Source organism: Ahaetulla prasina, chromosome 14 (assembly GCF_028640845.1).
Source record: "Ahaetulla prasina isolate Xishuangbanna chromosome 14, ASM2864084v1, whole genome shotgun sequence".
Lineage (NCBI taxonomy): Eukaryota > Metazoa > Chordata > Lepidosauria > Squamata > Colubridae > Ahaetulla > Ahaetulla prasina.
The window spans coordinates 11456568-11469527 of NC_080552.1; the positions used below are offsets into that span (position 1 = coordinate 11456568).

The 12960-nt window shown below is 46.9% G+C and overlaps 1 protein-coding gene across 1 annotated transcript in view; it reads right to left on the reverse strand.

Annotated features, from left to right (window-relative positions):
* CCDC78 (coiled-coil domain containing 78) overlaps nt 1-12576 on the reverse strand; it is a 23374-nt gene extending 10798 nt beyond the window's left edge. Inside the window, exons 1-11 of the mRNA XM_058157565.1 lie at nt 12220-12576; nt 10559-10690; nt 9954-10040; nt 9065-9244; nt 7191-7367; nt 7046-7099; nt 6818-6906; nt 4135-4213; nt 2661-2786; nt 1206-1399; nt 307-481 (exon numbers count right to left, since the gene is read on the reverse strand). Of these exons, the coding sequence (XP_058013548.1) occupies nt 307-481; nt 1206-1399; nt 2661-2786; nt 4135-4213; nt 6818-6906; nt 7046-7099; nt 7191-7367; nt 9065-9244; nt 9954-10040; nt 10559-10690; nt 12220-12291 (1365 nt within the window). The 5' untranslated portion in view covers nt 12292-12576. The remainder of the gene's footprint in view (nt 1-306; nt 482-1205; nt 1400-2660; nt 2787-4134; nt 4214-6817; nt 6907-7045; nt 7100-7190; nt 7368-9064; nt 9245-9953; nt 10041-10558; nt 10691-12219) is intronic.
* Between the last annotated feature and the right edge of the window lie 384 nt (nt 12577-12960).

The window sequence follows — 12960 nt, forward strand, 5'->3', positions numbered from 1 at the left end:
ACAATGGCAGGGTGCGACATTTTTGCCCTCCCCAGGCTCTGGAGGTTTTTCTCGAGCCTCCGGGAGGGCGAAAATAGCCTCCCCAGGCTCTGGAGACCCTCTGGAGGCCGAAAACGGGGCCATTCAACTTCTAGTAGGCCCATTTTTGCCCTCCCTGAGGCTCCGCACGTGCCCTGCACTTACCTGCATCCAAAACGGGCTGTGTGAGGACTCCTGGGAGAGGTGGGGTGGGGTGGGCGGGGTCAGCCAGGAGTGGTGCCAGCCTCATAAGATCCCCTTTCAGGGAAAAGTACATTGTGGACTCACCTTCATCTGCAACTCATAGAGTTGTCCCTCCAGATTGGCTTTGTCTTCCCGCAACCGATTTAACTCTTGCGAGGTGTTGGTCAGCAGTTCAGCATCCGTGATGGAGAAATGGTGCTCCGGTGGGCCAGGATCCAGATCATGAGAGCCCAGCAACCGGATTTGCTCCCGTTGTATCCTATCACCAATCAAATGTGTTATTGGCCATTGGCCTTATGGCTGTAAAGATCATAAGACAGCACCAGAAAGGTTACTAAACGGGTGAAATCCAGCAGGTTCTGACAGCTTCTGTTGTGTCTGCGCCCCCCGAGCCGGGCCCCCTGCCAGAAAGTGACTTGGAAAGTGAGGGGGAAGGGCCATCAGGACTTACCTCTGGAGCACCGGCTTCCCTGGCTCAGCTCCAGGAGCCAGAGGCAGGCCAGGTGGAGGAGATAACGAGGCCTCCGTCCCCTGACTCTTTCCCCCCAGGCCACGCCTCCAGACCCAGCTGATGGCAATCAGGCCTGGCTGGACCCTAGGTTTCGTAGGCAGGAGAGGCGAGAACAACAGAAGCAGGAGTGGGGCAGGCCTAGGAAGTGCTGAGTCATGGCGCCACACCCCACAGGATATAAAACCAGCGAGGGCTGCTCTGCCTCTTCGTAGCAGGCAAATCAACTGCTTAACTAAGAGCTGAAGTACTGCTTGTTCCTGGGTGACTCATCGGCATCAAGGGAGATAACAGAGTCACTTGGCAGACGCTTGCTAGTTTGCTGCCAGAGCTGATAGTGCTGGCTAATTAAGCCATCGCTCGGATGGAGGCGAGTGGGGACAGAACAGGTTCTGGAGAACCGGTAGTAACAAATTTCACATTGCACCACTGAGATCTGGGGTTTGCTGTCCTCCACCTTGGCTCCTTCTCTTACCCATAGGCAATGAGTAGACCCTCGTGCTTCTTAACCAAATTCTGCATGCGCTTCTTGTAACCACGAGCAGCTCTCACCAGCTGTTCCTCCCGAGATTTATAGGCAGCCCGGATGTCTCTCAACATGCTGTCCACAAATCGCTTCATTTGAGGGGGTTCCTTTTTAGCCGTTGATGATGTACTATCGGTGTATTCCTTGAAATACAAATACATTGGGTGAGACTAAAGAATGGGGCACTCTAGCATTAACTGCTTACTACCCGTCAGGTCACTGCTCGGTTTTTAAAATTCATTTGTTGATTAGATTTTTTTTATCCCACATTTATTATTTTGTAAGTAGCTCAAGGCAGAAAGTATATCTAATACTCTTTCCTCCTGTTTTCTCCCTAACCATCCTGTGAGGTGGGTTGGACTCAGAGATGGATTAGCTCAAAGTCACCAGCTGGTTTTCAGTCCTAAGGTGAGACTAGAACTCACCATGTCCTGGTGATTGGCCAAAGGCACCCAGTTTGGCTTTCATGCCTAAGGCAGAACTAGAACTCACCCTCTCCTGGTGATTGGGACATGGACACCCAGCTGTCTTTCAGGGCTAAGGCAGGACTAGAACTCACCCTCTCCTGGCGATTGGTCCAAGGACACCCAGTTTGGCTTTCATGACTAAGGCAGAACTAGAACTCACCTGCTCCTGGTGATTGATCCAAGGACACCCAGCTACCTTTCATGGCTAAGGCAGGACTAGAACTCCCAGTTTCTTGACGATTGGCTTGAAGTCACCCAGCCAGCTTTCATGCTTGAGATGGGACCAGAACTCACCATCTCTTGGTTTCTAAGCCAGCCCCTTAACTACCACATCACACTGATTTCCAGTTCTCACCACCTTCCCCGCAGTCTAATTTCTGCCTTGGTTTCAAGGCTTTCAAAACGTGGTGAACAGGTGCAACATGGAGATAATTACCTACTGATTCCATGGCACCCAAATGTGGGGTGGTTTTCTGGCAAATGTCAATTTTAAAATAGTCCTCCGTGAGTTGGTGTTCACTCACCCGGCTTTAATGTTTTGTCCAATTCACGGCTTCAACACTCCAGCACAGTCTTACGTGGCCACCCCAACTTTGGCAGCTTGTAATGGCTGCGTGTTCTCATCACTGGGTCGAAGGCTAAAAGGCCAGTGCTGCAGGGAATTTGCAACTTCCCTGTTCGCTCCGGCAGTTCCTTCTTTCTTCGCTGTCCCTGCAGGGCAGCTATGGTCCGTTGCGGACCCCCATAACGATGGGAATATTGGCACTCCCCTTAGAGCTCCCAGGATTTGCGACCGTCTCGTCGCGATGCTGGCCAAGTGGTTTTCTTTTGACTCCGGCAATGTTTGGCTGGCTCCTGATTTGGATTGCTTTAATGGGGCGAAGCAAGTTGAGAGGGGAATCGGGACTCACACACACCCCCAATGAGAAATACTTACCGCCAGATCTGTGATGTACTGGACGAGGCGTGTACGGTATTCCTCGTTCAGCTCTTTGACTTGTAACTGTAGCCGGGAATTCTCGGACTCAACCTCTTGAAGATGGCCTTGGGAGGACAGCAATATCTGTAGCCCCAGGAGAGAAAAACATACAGGTAGTCCTCAATTTACGACCAAAATTGGAACTTGGATTTAAGGAAATGAGGATTAGGTAGTACCTCCACATTCCCAAATGCCTTTAGGCCTTTGAATCTGGAGTGCTGGGATATTCTTTGTTAGATGGGTAAAACAATAAAGGTGGGATGAAAAATATAAAATCATTAAAAAAAGAAAAGAGGTTGGAAGAAGGAATGGAATGGAGTGCCTTGAGAAAAGAGCTGAGGGGACTACCTGCAACATATATATTTTTAGCGGCTTGTCTCCGCTAAAAACCATTCGTGGGTTTGTTTTTCTCCAAGGTCTGAGATTTTTTTTTTAAAAGAGCAATAAAAGCTTGACAACTATCAATCTGGGCGCTCTAATAACAGACAAAGTGAAGAAAGGCTCCTGCATAGAATTATTTTCATTCATTTGCTTCACAGCAGGGGAAACTTGGCAACTTGAAGACTTGTGGACTTCAGCTCCCAGAATTCCTCAGCCAGCATGGGAGTTGAAGTTCACAAGTCTTCAAATTGCCAGGTTTGGAGACCCCTGCTCTAGAGCTATTATAAGGTGGGGTTTTTTAACAGATTAAGAGAGTTGGAAGGGACCTTGTAGGTCATCTAGTCCAACCCCCTACCCATGCAGGAGACCCTACGCCATTTATGACAGATGACAGTCCAGTCTCTTCTTGAAAGCCTCCAGGGGTGAAACTCCCACAATTTCTGAAGGCAGCTTCTCTTCCATGGGCTGATTGTTCTCATTGTCAGAAACTTTCTCCTTATTTCTAGGTTGAATCTCTCCTCATTCAGTTTCCATCCATTATTCCTTGTCTGGGCTTCGGGTGTCTTGGAAAATAGCTTGACCCCCTTCCTCCTCTCTGTGGCAGCCCCTCAAATATTGGAAGACTGCTATCATGTCTCCCCTGGTCCTTCTCTTCTCTAGACTAGCCATGCCCAGTTGAAAGCCATGGGTGAACCTCTAATTCTAGTAATGGGTGATGAAGCCAATTTATCTTGCTTCCCTCCTGTTAGCCCTTTGAGGTAGTACAGAGAAGAAGCACAACCTTAAGTACTAGTGCTATCTTTATAGTACGGTTCCCGTAACAGAATCTTGCAAGTCTGAGAGTTCCCCTCCCTTCCTTTGCTTTTACTCTCTGAAAAACTAGGGAGGGTCCCTCTTGAAACGTCCTCCACACTTTGCCTTCTTCTCTGAGCTGAGATACCTTTTACATGCTGGTTTTCCAGTCTATGACTCTCCCTCCTGTCTCCCAAGGCCATTCCCACATATCAGTACCCATCCCTTTGCACACAAAGCAGGACCGATTGATCCTCACCGCCGACTCTTCTGCCAGTTTATGCTGCGTGTGCCGAATTGCTTTCTTGGCCTCCTGCAGTTCCTTGCCCATGGTGATCCTGGAGATACCAAAAACAACATGTATTTTTCGGAGTATAAGATGCTCCAGAGTATAAGACGCACCTTAGTTTTGGGGGAGGAAAATAAGAAAAAAGAATTCTGCCTCTGCATACCAGCATCCATCGGTGTTCATCTGTATTGTGACTCCGGCTCCCGAGCCTGTCCTCATGGAGGAGGATGACTCTGAGAGTGAGGGAGAGGAGCCGACAAGACCTCCCTCTCCAGGTCCCTCCTTTCTGGCAATGCCTCAGGTGCCAGCTGAAGGCCAGGAAGAAGGCATGTCGGAGCCCCCACCATCAGAGGGTGAGGAGGATCGATCCTGGATTGATCCCAGACAGCGTAGGAAGGAGAAGTATGCGCAGCAAAGGAAGAGGTGTGGCAGGTCCAGAGACTGCTGAGTCATTGAGCCACATCCCATAGGGGATAAAAGCGGGTGGAGTTGCTCCATAGCCCCTGTGACGGACAAAAACTACGAAGCGTGAACTTCGGATCGGTTGTTTCTGAGTTAAGGCCTGGACTGTGTGAAGGAATTATTCTGTGAACTCTTGGCTGCCCTGGCAATGGCTTCTGACACGTGGACTCCTGTCTCTGCCAAGTGATAAGTAATTTGGCAGGCCTTTGAACTTCAGCTGCCAAGTTTTTTATCTGCAAAAAGAACTTCAGGTCGGTTGTAAATTAAATGACTGTTAGACGCTCGCCCATGCGTTCTTATTTGTGAGGTGGGGAGGGGGACAGAACAATCTGGCTAGCATCCTGTCAGTGTGAGAGAGAATTGAGGGCTGTTTGGAAACTGAAACAGTTATTTGCTGTGTGAGCAACAAGGAAGGAGACAGCAGGGAGCCTGGGTGTGGCTTAGGTCAACTGTTCTAAAGCTGCATGCTGTGCTGATCTCTAAACTAAAACTGAAACTCCTCTCCTTTTTTGGCTACACTCGATGTATAAGATGCACCCAAATTTTCACCCTCTTTTTTGGGGGGGGGAGTGTGTCTTATACTCCAAAAAATACAGTAAATATTGCACTTTGTCCTTTATTCTTGGTGAGCTGCTCTTCATGGATCAGCAGCTCTGTTTAATGCTTTTAGGCAGATACAGGGGATGGAACAATTAGGGTAAATTAATGAGGCCTCTCTTTTCTGGCACCTGCTGTTATCTGGAGGCAGGGATATATTTCCTCGTGTCAAGTTTATTTTATTCTTAAACCGAAACAGCAATGTGGCTCATTCCCCCAAATGTCAGCAGGACACGAAAGTTTGGCATCTGGGAAACGCTGGGTAGTGCCAAAATTTGAAATCCTGAGAACACAGGTGCTACTCTCTTGTCCCCAGAGGTGCTTTTTCAAAAGGCAACTGGACTTCCTTTGTTTTTCCTTGAAGACGTTTTGCTTCTCACCCAAGAAGCTTTATCCTTCCACACGCCACCATTCAGTCAGAACTGAAAAAGCTTCTCTGGATGAGAAGCGAAACGTCCTCAAGGAAAAACAAAATCCGATTGCCTTTTGAAAAAAACACCTTTGGGACAACTGTGACCTGGATGACTGAGAAACTCCACAGACATATGCTACACTCTTGTTTCGTGTGATCTTGGTGAGGAGGTCCACATCTGCTTCAGTCTGGTTCCTTCTTGTTTCCTGTGCAGTATGTTTTTAACCGGATCAATGGATCGGCAGAAACTATGTCTATGGCTGCCATTCACATGAAATTTCTTCATTTTGCAAGTCTTTGGAATAGAGTTGAGCAAAGATTGTGACTCAAAACCAGGTTCCTCTGTTTTCAAACTCAAATCTGGAGCCTGCAGTTAGAGGAATGGAACTCCAAATTGTGCAGCCAATGGATGAGCTTTCTCTAACCTACTGATCATATCTCCAACTATTGACCTGGAAGAGGTTGGCAGGAAAGGGATATTAGCTGTAGTATTTGAGAAATAGAACTTCGAGGAAGATCAGCTATCCAATCTCAATCTGTAATTCCAAAGGAGAGAGCTGGAATAACCTCTCTCAATTCCACCTCTAGGGCTGCTCTCCATGGTCCTGAACTCAAATTCTGTTGCTTGTTTTTTCTTGTATTGCTGACTTTTTTATGGTACTTTTGAGCCTCCTCCTCCTCCTCCTCCTCCTCCTCCTCCTTCTCCTCCTCCTCCTCCTCCTCCTCGTGTTGGGTGAAGCATTTGAGATGTCCACCTATATTTTCCTGCTTTTCTTCCGAGACCAAGCCAAAAGGAGAGGATGATACATGATTAAAAAGGAAGAAGGGATCATAACAATGACAACATCTATCATCTATCAACTTTGGGACTGAAAGAGAATATGCTAAAATTATCCAGAACAAAGAAAATTCCTTTAGCTACAGGTTTGATTTAATACATAAGCAAGTTTCCAATCCTGGAATTTCTTAAAATGCTTTTAAATGTTGGGGTCCCATATCTCTAAAAGGGTGAAGGAGAAACATATGACAGATCGTTCCAGCTATCTACCTTGGACAACAATTTCCACTGTTTCTTAACGAACACAATTGGATAGCTAAAATGTTAGTAGCCCATAAAAATCTGCAAAGCACACGTTCTCAGTTGGTTTAATTAGGACTCAGGTATGGAGAGATCTTACTCACATTCTCTCCTCCAATTTCTGTTGCTGGGAATTGTACATTTCTCTCATTTTTTCCATCTCTTCAGTGATGTGACCTTGGTTTCCAAGTAACTGTTGAAGGGGAAAGCAACCATTCAGACAGAGCTATGGGTCTTCATCACAGTTCATCCTGAATATTTTTCAGTCTGGTTCATTTAGATTATAAACTCCGTCATTTGGGGGAATGAAGCGGCTGTGCCGTTCAACTCACACTTTTCTCCAATTTTTGATGTTCTTGGTCTGAAGCCACCGCCACATCTTCGGGCTAAAAGAAACAAAGCATGTATCGGAACAGATCAAGACAATACACGTCACAATTTGTTCACAACCAAGAGAGGCACAAAGAATGAAGATACCTTGACTTTGCGGGCAGAGAGGCGATGGACCAAGGTCTGCACCCGCTTCACTTCAGCAGATGGTTCTTCAGCTTCAGACCGGGACTCCCTGCTCTTGGTTTGGAGGTGGTGTAGATGCTCCTGCTTGGACTTAACCAAGTTAAGTAACTCCCTGCTCAGTTCTTCATTCTTAGAGACCTAACAAATGAGAGAGGGGATGACTACAGTGACCCCACCCGCTCACCCACCCGCCCCAAATTAGTTGCAACTTCACAAGTTCACTGAATCTTGGAGATTTCACTGTTCTCATGTGAGATCATGTAGGTGGCAGGGTTACGACAGATGCCTTAATTAAACTATGAGCCTCGAGCCAAGTTTCAAAAGAAATTCAGTTATTTATTAGGAGCAACATGTCAGCAGGTACCCAAGTGAAGTCAGCTCTGCCCCATGTAATATATGGCCCATCCATGACCCTGTTTCCACCCTCCTCCCAGGGTGTGTCATAAATTACATTCTCCAACAGAGCACTTTTGAGGGCTGTAGAGATCATGCCGGCTGGTTTCAGTAACCTGGGATACAGCCTTGAGAAAGGTATGCATGGAATGTGCTTCTGATTGTGGCTGCCATGCTGCTCCATCAGTTTTCCCCTACTCCTGCCTATGGCAACTCGAGAGCAGGTCAGGGATGCTTTACGAGTTGACAGTAGGGTCTTACGTATGAGTCTCCTTAAATCTTGCAGTGTTTGATTACCTCGTAAGATATTGGTCTCTGATTTTAAAGGCCCTGAAACTATCCCAACTCTGGAACTACTCGCTCCTATGGCATAAAAACAAGCATGATTGTTCCAGCAATTATATAAAGACAATTTGCAATAAAATGGCCTTTGAATCTAAATCTTCAGGTTTGGACATCAAGCTTGGCATGTTCTAATTACAACACTTCTACCATTGACCCCTTGATTTCTTCCTTCCCAGTTTGATAATAGAATAGAATAGAATAGAATAGAATAGAATAGAATAGAATAGAATAGAATAGAATAGAATAGAATAGAGTTCTTTATTGGCCAAGTGTGATTGGACACACAAGGAATTTGTCTTGGTGCATACGCTCCAAGTTTACAAATTTAACACTTAATGATACAACACTTAATGATAGTCATAGGTTGCTGTGATGGAATGTGGTGGGCCAGGAGGGAGGGTGTGAATTCCAGAGGAGTAAGAGACAACTCAGTTAAGATAATTTGTGTGAGAGAAAGAGGCTGAAGACGGCTCTTCCCTAATTGTTTCCAGAGTACAAGATTGATGGGGGTATAGTCTATTTCAGTTTGGCAAGATTCTGTCTATAGGTGAGGAACAATAAAGAAATCTCTTTGGAAGAACCACTAAGTATTTTTCTTGGTTTTGGGAGCTTGATTCTCCATTCCCATTCCTCCCTTCCCCCTCCTTCCTTCCTCTTCCTCTTCCACTTCCTACCTTCCTTCCTTCCTTCCATCCATCCATCCTATCTTCCATCCATTCATAACATTTTCCTTCCTTCCTTCCTTCCTTCCTTCCTTCCTTCCTTCCTTCCTTCCTTCCTTCCTTCCTCCCTCCCTCCCTCCCTCCCTCCCTCCCTCCCTCCCTTCCTTCCTGGATTCCCAGGAAGAAAGGAGTAAGATACAACTCAGTTCTAACAGTTTGTATGAGAGGGTGAAGACAGCTCCTCTCTACTACTGGTAACTCTCAGATTATATGCTTTATGTAGGTGTTGGCTTGCTTCAGTTTGCCAAGATTCTGTCCATAGGTGAAGAACAATAACCTGCTTGGGAGAAACATACATGTCTTTCTTGGTTTTTGGAACCTGATAGTTCCCTAGTGTCTGAAGCAGGTGAAGGATTATTCCTGAGCCATTCATACTTCCTGTTCATGCTCCTTGTCCAATACAAGGTAGTTGCTCTTCAAAGCAAGGTACTCATTTCCCAGCTCCTTGTGGTCATTCTCCAAGGTGTGCAGGTGTTCCTGCAAAGCATCACGTTCGCCAGTGGTCCTTTCATCATGGAGCTCAATCTCCAGAATACGATTCTCCAAGTCCAGGATCTGGTAGAGTAAATCCAGAGAAAGAGAGAAATGCAGGTCAAAAATAAGCATGGATCAAGAATGAGAATAGGAAAGTAGAATACATCCTAAACAGGGATGGGCTGCTGGGGGTTTGCAGGGGTTCGGGAGAACCTCTAGCTAAGATTCTGTGCAATTCAGAGATCCACCCAAATCCCACTCCCGGCTGGCCCCGCCCACCCCTCCCCTCCCAGAAGTCCCCATGTGGCCTGGTTTGGATGCAGGTAAGTGCAGGGCACACACGGAGGCTCGGGGAGGGCGAGAAACGGGCCTACCGGAAGCTCGAGAAGATCAGAAACGGGACTGCTTCCGGCCTCCAGAGGGCCTCCCGAGCCTGGGGCAGCCGTTTTCGCCCTCCCAGAGGCTCAAGGAAAGCCTCTGGAGCCTGATGAGGGCAAAAATGCCTCTCCCACCATGGTGCAGGAGGCCAAGTAGGCCACGCCCAACATGGCCATGCTCACCCAGCAACCGGGCCGAGAACCCCTTGCTAAAATTTTTGAAGCCCACCCCTGATCTTAAATCCACAATTCCCATGATGCAACTGGATCATGGAGGGAGAAATGTGTTGAGTGGACAGCAGAGGTCAGCTGGGAAGGGGGACCTAACGTGACATAAAATATGTGGGGGAGGGGAAATCAAGTATCAGTTGATAAAGGTGCAATAATTAAGTCACCTACGAAAGATGACATACCAGATTCTTCAGTTCAAAGTTCTCCTCTTCATGTTGTTCTCTCTTTTTATTAGTTTCAATCTGGAAATCGACAAAGTCTTTGGAAATCTACGGAAACAGATACATCAAGCTTACTTTGTACCCCTGGGTATTTACTTTGTCCCCTACATCTCCTTGTAGACCCCATAATAATCTCTTGCATGGTGGAGTCTGGGCAACTGAATGAGATTGAGTGTTTACTGGACGGATGCCCTTCCTGTTGCCAGCGCTGAGTTACATATATTCAGCAGATTGTGCTCAGAGAGAGAAATGGCTGTCTCTACTTAGGATCGAACTCACAGCCTCCTGATTGTGAGGCGAGAGCTCCACCTCTAGGCCACTCAAATTCATTCCCTACGTGCCCCCTTGAAACCTGAACTGGTGTTGTAGGTGGCCCTAGAAACAGTTGAACGTGACCTTCTGCATGAGGGACATTTTTAGTATTGCCACAGAAAATTGGCCACCCTTGCAAAACTGATATCTGGGCTTATTGAAGAATCGAGTGCCTCGAACCCAAGAGGAAAGGACAAAATGCTTATGTGCTTCTCTTCAGGTTCAACAGAGCAGCAAATTTGTCCCCCTGTTACCTTGAGCTTCTCCTCTTCACTGCGGATCAGCCTGGAGGACAGGTCCGCCTTGGAGATAGCCAGTTGCCCCAGCCTCTCCTGCAATTCTCCCACTTTGCTGTAGAGCTTTTCATTTCGATCTTGCAGCTGAACCTGAGTGAGGAAAGAGGCAGATTCAGTGCCCCTGGTCAATTCGGGCAACTTGATACAATCAAGATCAAGGAAGGTGCCAATACCACTCTATCAAGCACACATGGATGTAAGACCACATCCAGAGTTCTGAACCCAGTTTTGGTCCCCACACTATAAAAAAGATGTTGAGACTCTAGAAATAGTGCAGAGAAGAGCAACCAGGATGATTAGGGGACTGGAGGCTAAAACATACGAAGATCGGTTGCAGGAACTGGGCATGGATAGCCTAGCCAAGAGAAGGACCAGGGGAGACAGGATCGCTCTCTTCCAATATTGGAGGGGCTGCCACAGAGAGGAGGAAGGGGGTCAAGCTATTTTCCAAAGCATCTGAAGGCCAGACAAGGAATAATGGATGGAAACTGAAGAAGGAGAGATTGAATGGATGGATGGATGGATGGATGGATGCACGGACAGAATATAGAGACAGAAGGGAAAGAAGGAACAAGAGATGATAAATGATAGAGAGCGTGGATAGATAGATGGAAGATAGATGATAGACAGACAGACAGACAGACAGACAGACAGACAGATGATGGACAGACAGATGACAGATCTCTCCCCAAACGATGCAGAATTATTTTGAAGGTTATAGATCAGTGATGCCGAACCTTTTCGGCACCGAGTGCCAAAAAGGAAGCGCACGAGCGCTTGTCAGGGCCACAACCTGGAAGGGGAGCTTCCCAGGGCGCATGCACGCACCCGAAAATGAACTTCCAGTTTCCAGAGCGCCTATGTGCGCTGACCAACTAGTCTTCCAGCTTTCTGGTGTGCGTGCACACACGGCAATCATCTGGCGGTGCGTGTGCATGCCATAAGCCCAGAAGAGGAACGTGCTACGCTGCACGTGCCAGGCGACATGGCTCCGTGTGCCTCTTTGTGCACACGTGCCATCGGTTCGCCATCACGGTTATAGATAGTTACAATAGCTCCCATAGCCTGTTTGAAATGGGAGTTTAAAGGGATAAAACTGTTCTGCTTCCTGGATCTTGGTTATTAAGATAAAGGTAAAGGTTACCCTCGCACATACGTGCTAGTCATTGCCGACTCTAGGGGGCGGTGCTCATCTCTGTTTCAAAGCCGAAGAGCCAGCGCTGTCCGAAGACATCTCTGTGGTCATGTGGCCGGCATGACTCAACGCCAAAGGCGCACGGAACGCTGTTCCCTTCCCACCAAAGGTGATCCCTATTTTTCTACTTGCATTTTTTACGTGCTTTTGAAACTGCTAGGTTGGCAGAAGCTGGGACAAGTCACGGGAGCTCACCCCGTTACACGGCAGCACTAGGGATTCGAACCGCTGAGCTGCCGACCTTTCGATCGACAAGCTCAACGTCCTAGCCCCTGTGCCACTGCGTCCCTGTTTCTGGATCTTGGTTATTATTAATACCAATATAATAGGACAGTTAATAACCTGGATCTTGGTTATTATTAATACCAATATCATAGGACAGGAAAGCGTTTATTTGAACCCTTCACTTTTTCCGTCCACTTACATTTTCATTGGTGAGGCACTGAACTTGCTCACGGAATGTGCCGAGGTCGCTGTATTCAAGACCTTTGGCCATGGGAGTCCTAGCAGTGAGGATGAAGTTTTGCCTGTACGGAGCAAAATCCAAGAAGGAGCCAAAGAATATTGTCTGAATGGCAAGGAAGGAAGTTCGGGCGGGCAAAGGCAGGGTTGCTATCAACTCCAGTTGCTAACAGGTGTGGCTCTCCGTTTCTCAGTAAGGTGCAGGGAGGCGGGTGTACAACCACCTTAACAAAACTCAGATCAAACTTTCTGGAAGAATGCTATCCAGAAAATAAAACGAGGTAGTGCGAGATTGTCCCAGAAAAGATCTGAAATGTAATATCTCTCCCCCCCCCCCCCGCATCCCTTCTCTGAATTTGTGTAATTCAGAGTTGTCTGAATTACACAAAAAGTCAGGTTTTCTTTTCTTTGGACCAAACCTTCAATTTTGAGAAATGTATTAGGGGCCACTCTCCAAAAAAAAAAAAAAAGCTAGATTGGGGCTACAATAAAGGCTGTTTGCTTAAAGCCACTTCCGACAGAATTTTTGAAATGTTTTGGCAACTGTAGTGGAAGCTTTGTCTAAAATCCCTTGATTGTGATTCAAGGGAATGTTTGATAAACATTCTTTGTCAAAGCAGCGGAACTGAATTATCCCTTCAGGTGATTTTTTTTTTGGCCTCTGTTCTTCTAATGAAAATTAAGTTGGAACATTCGGTTTTTC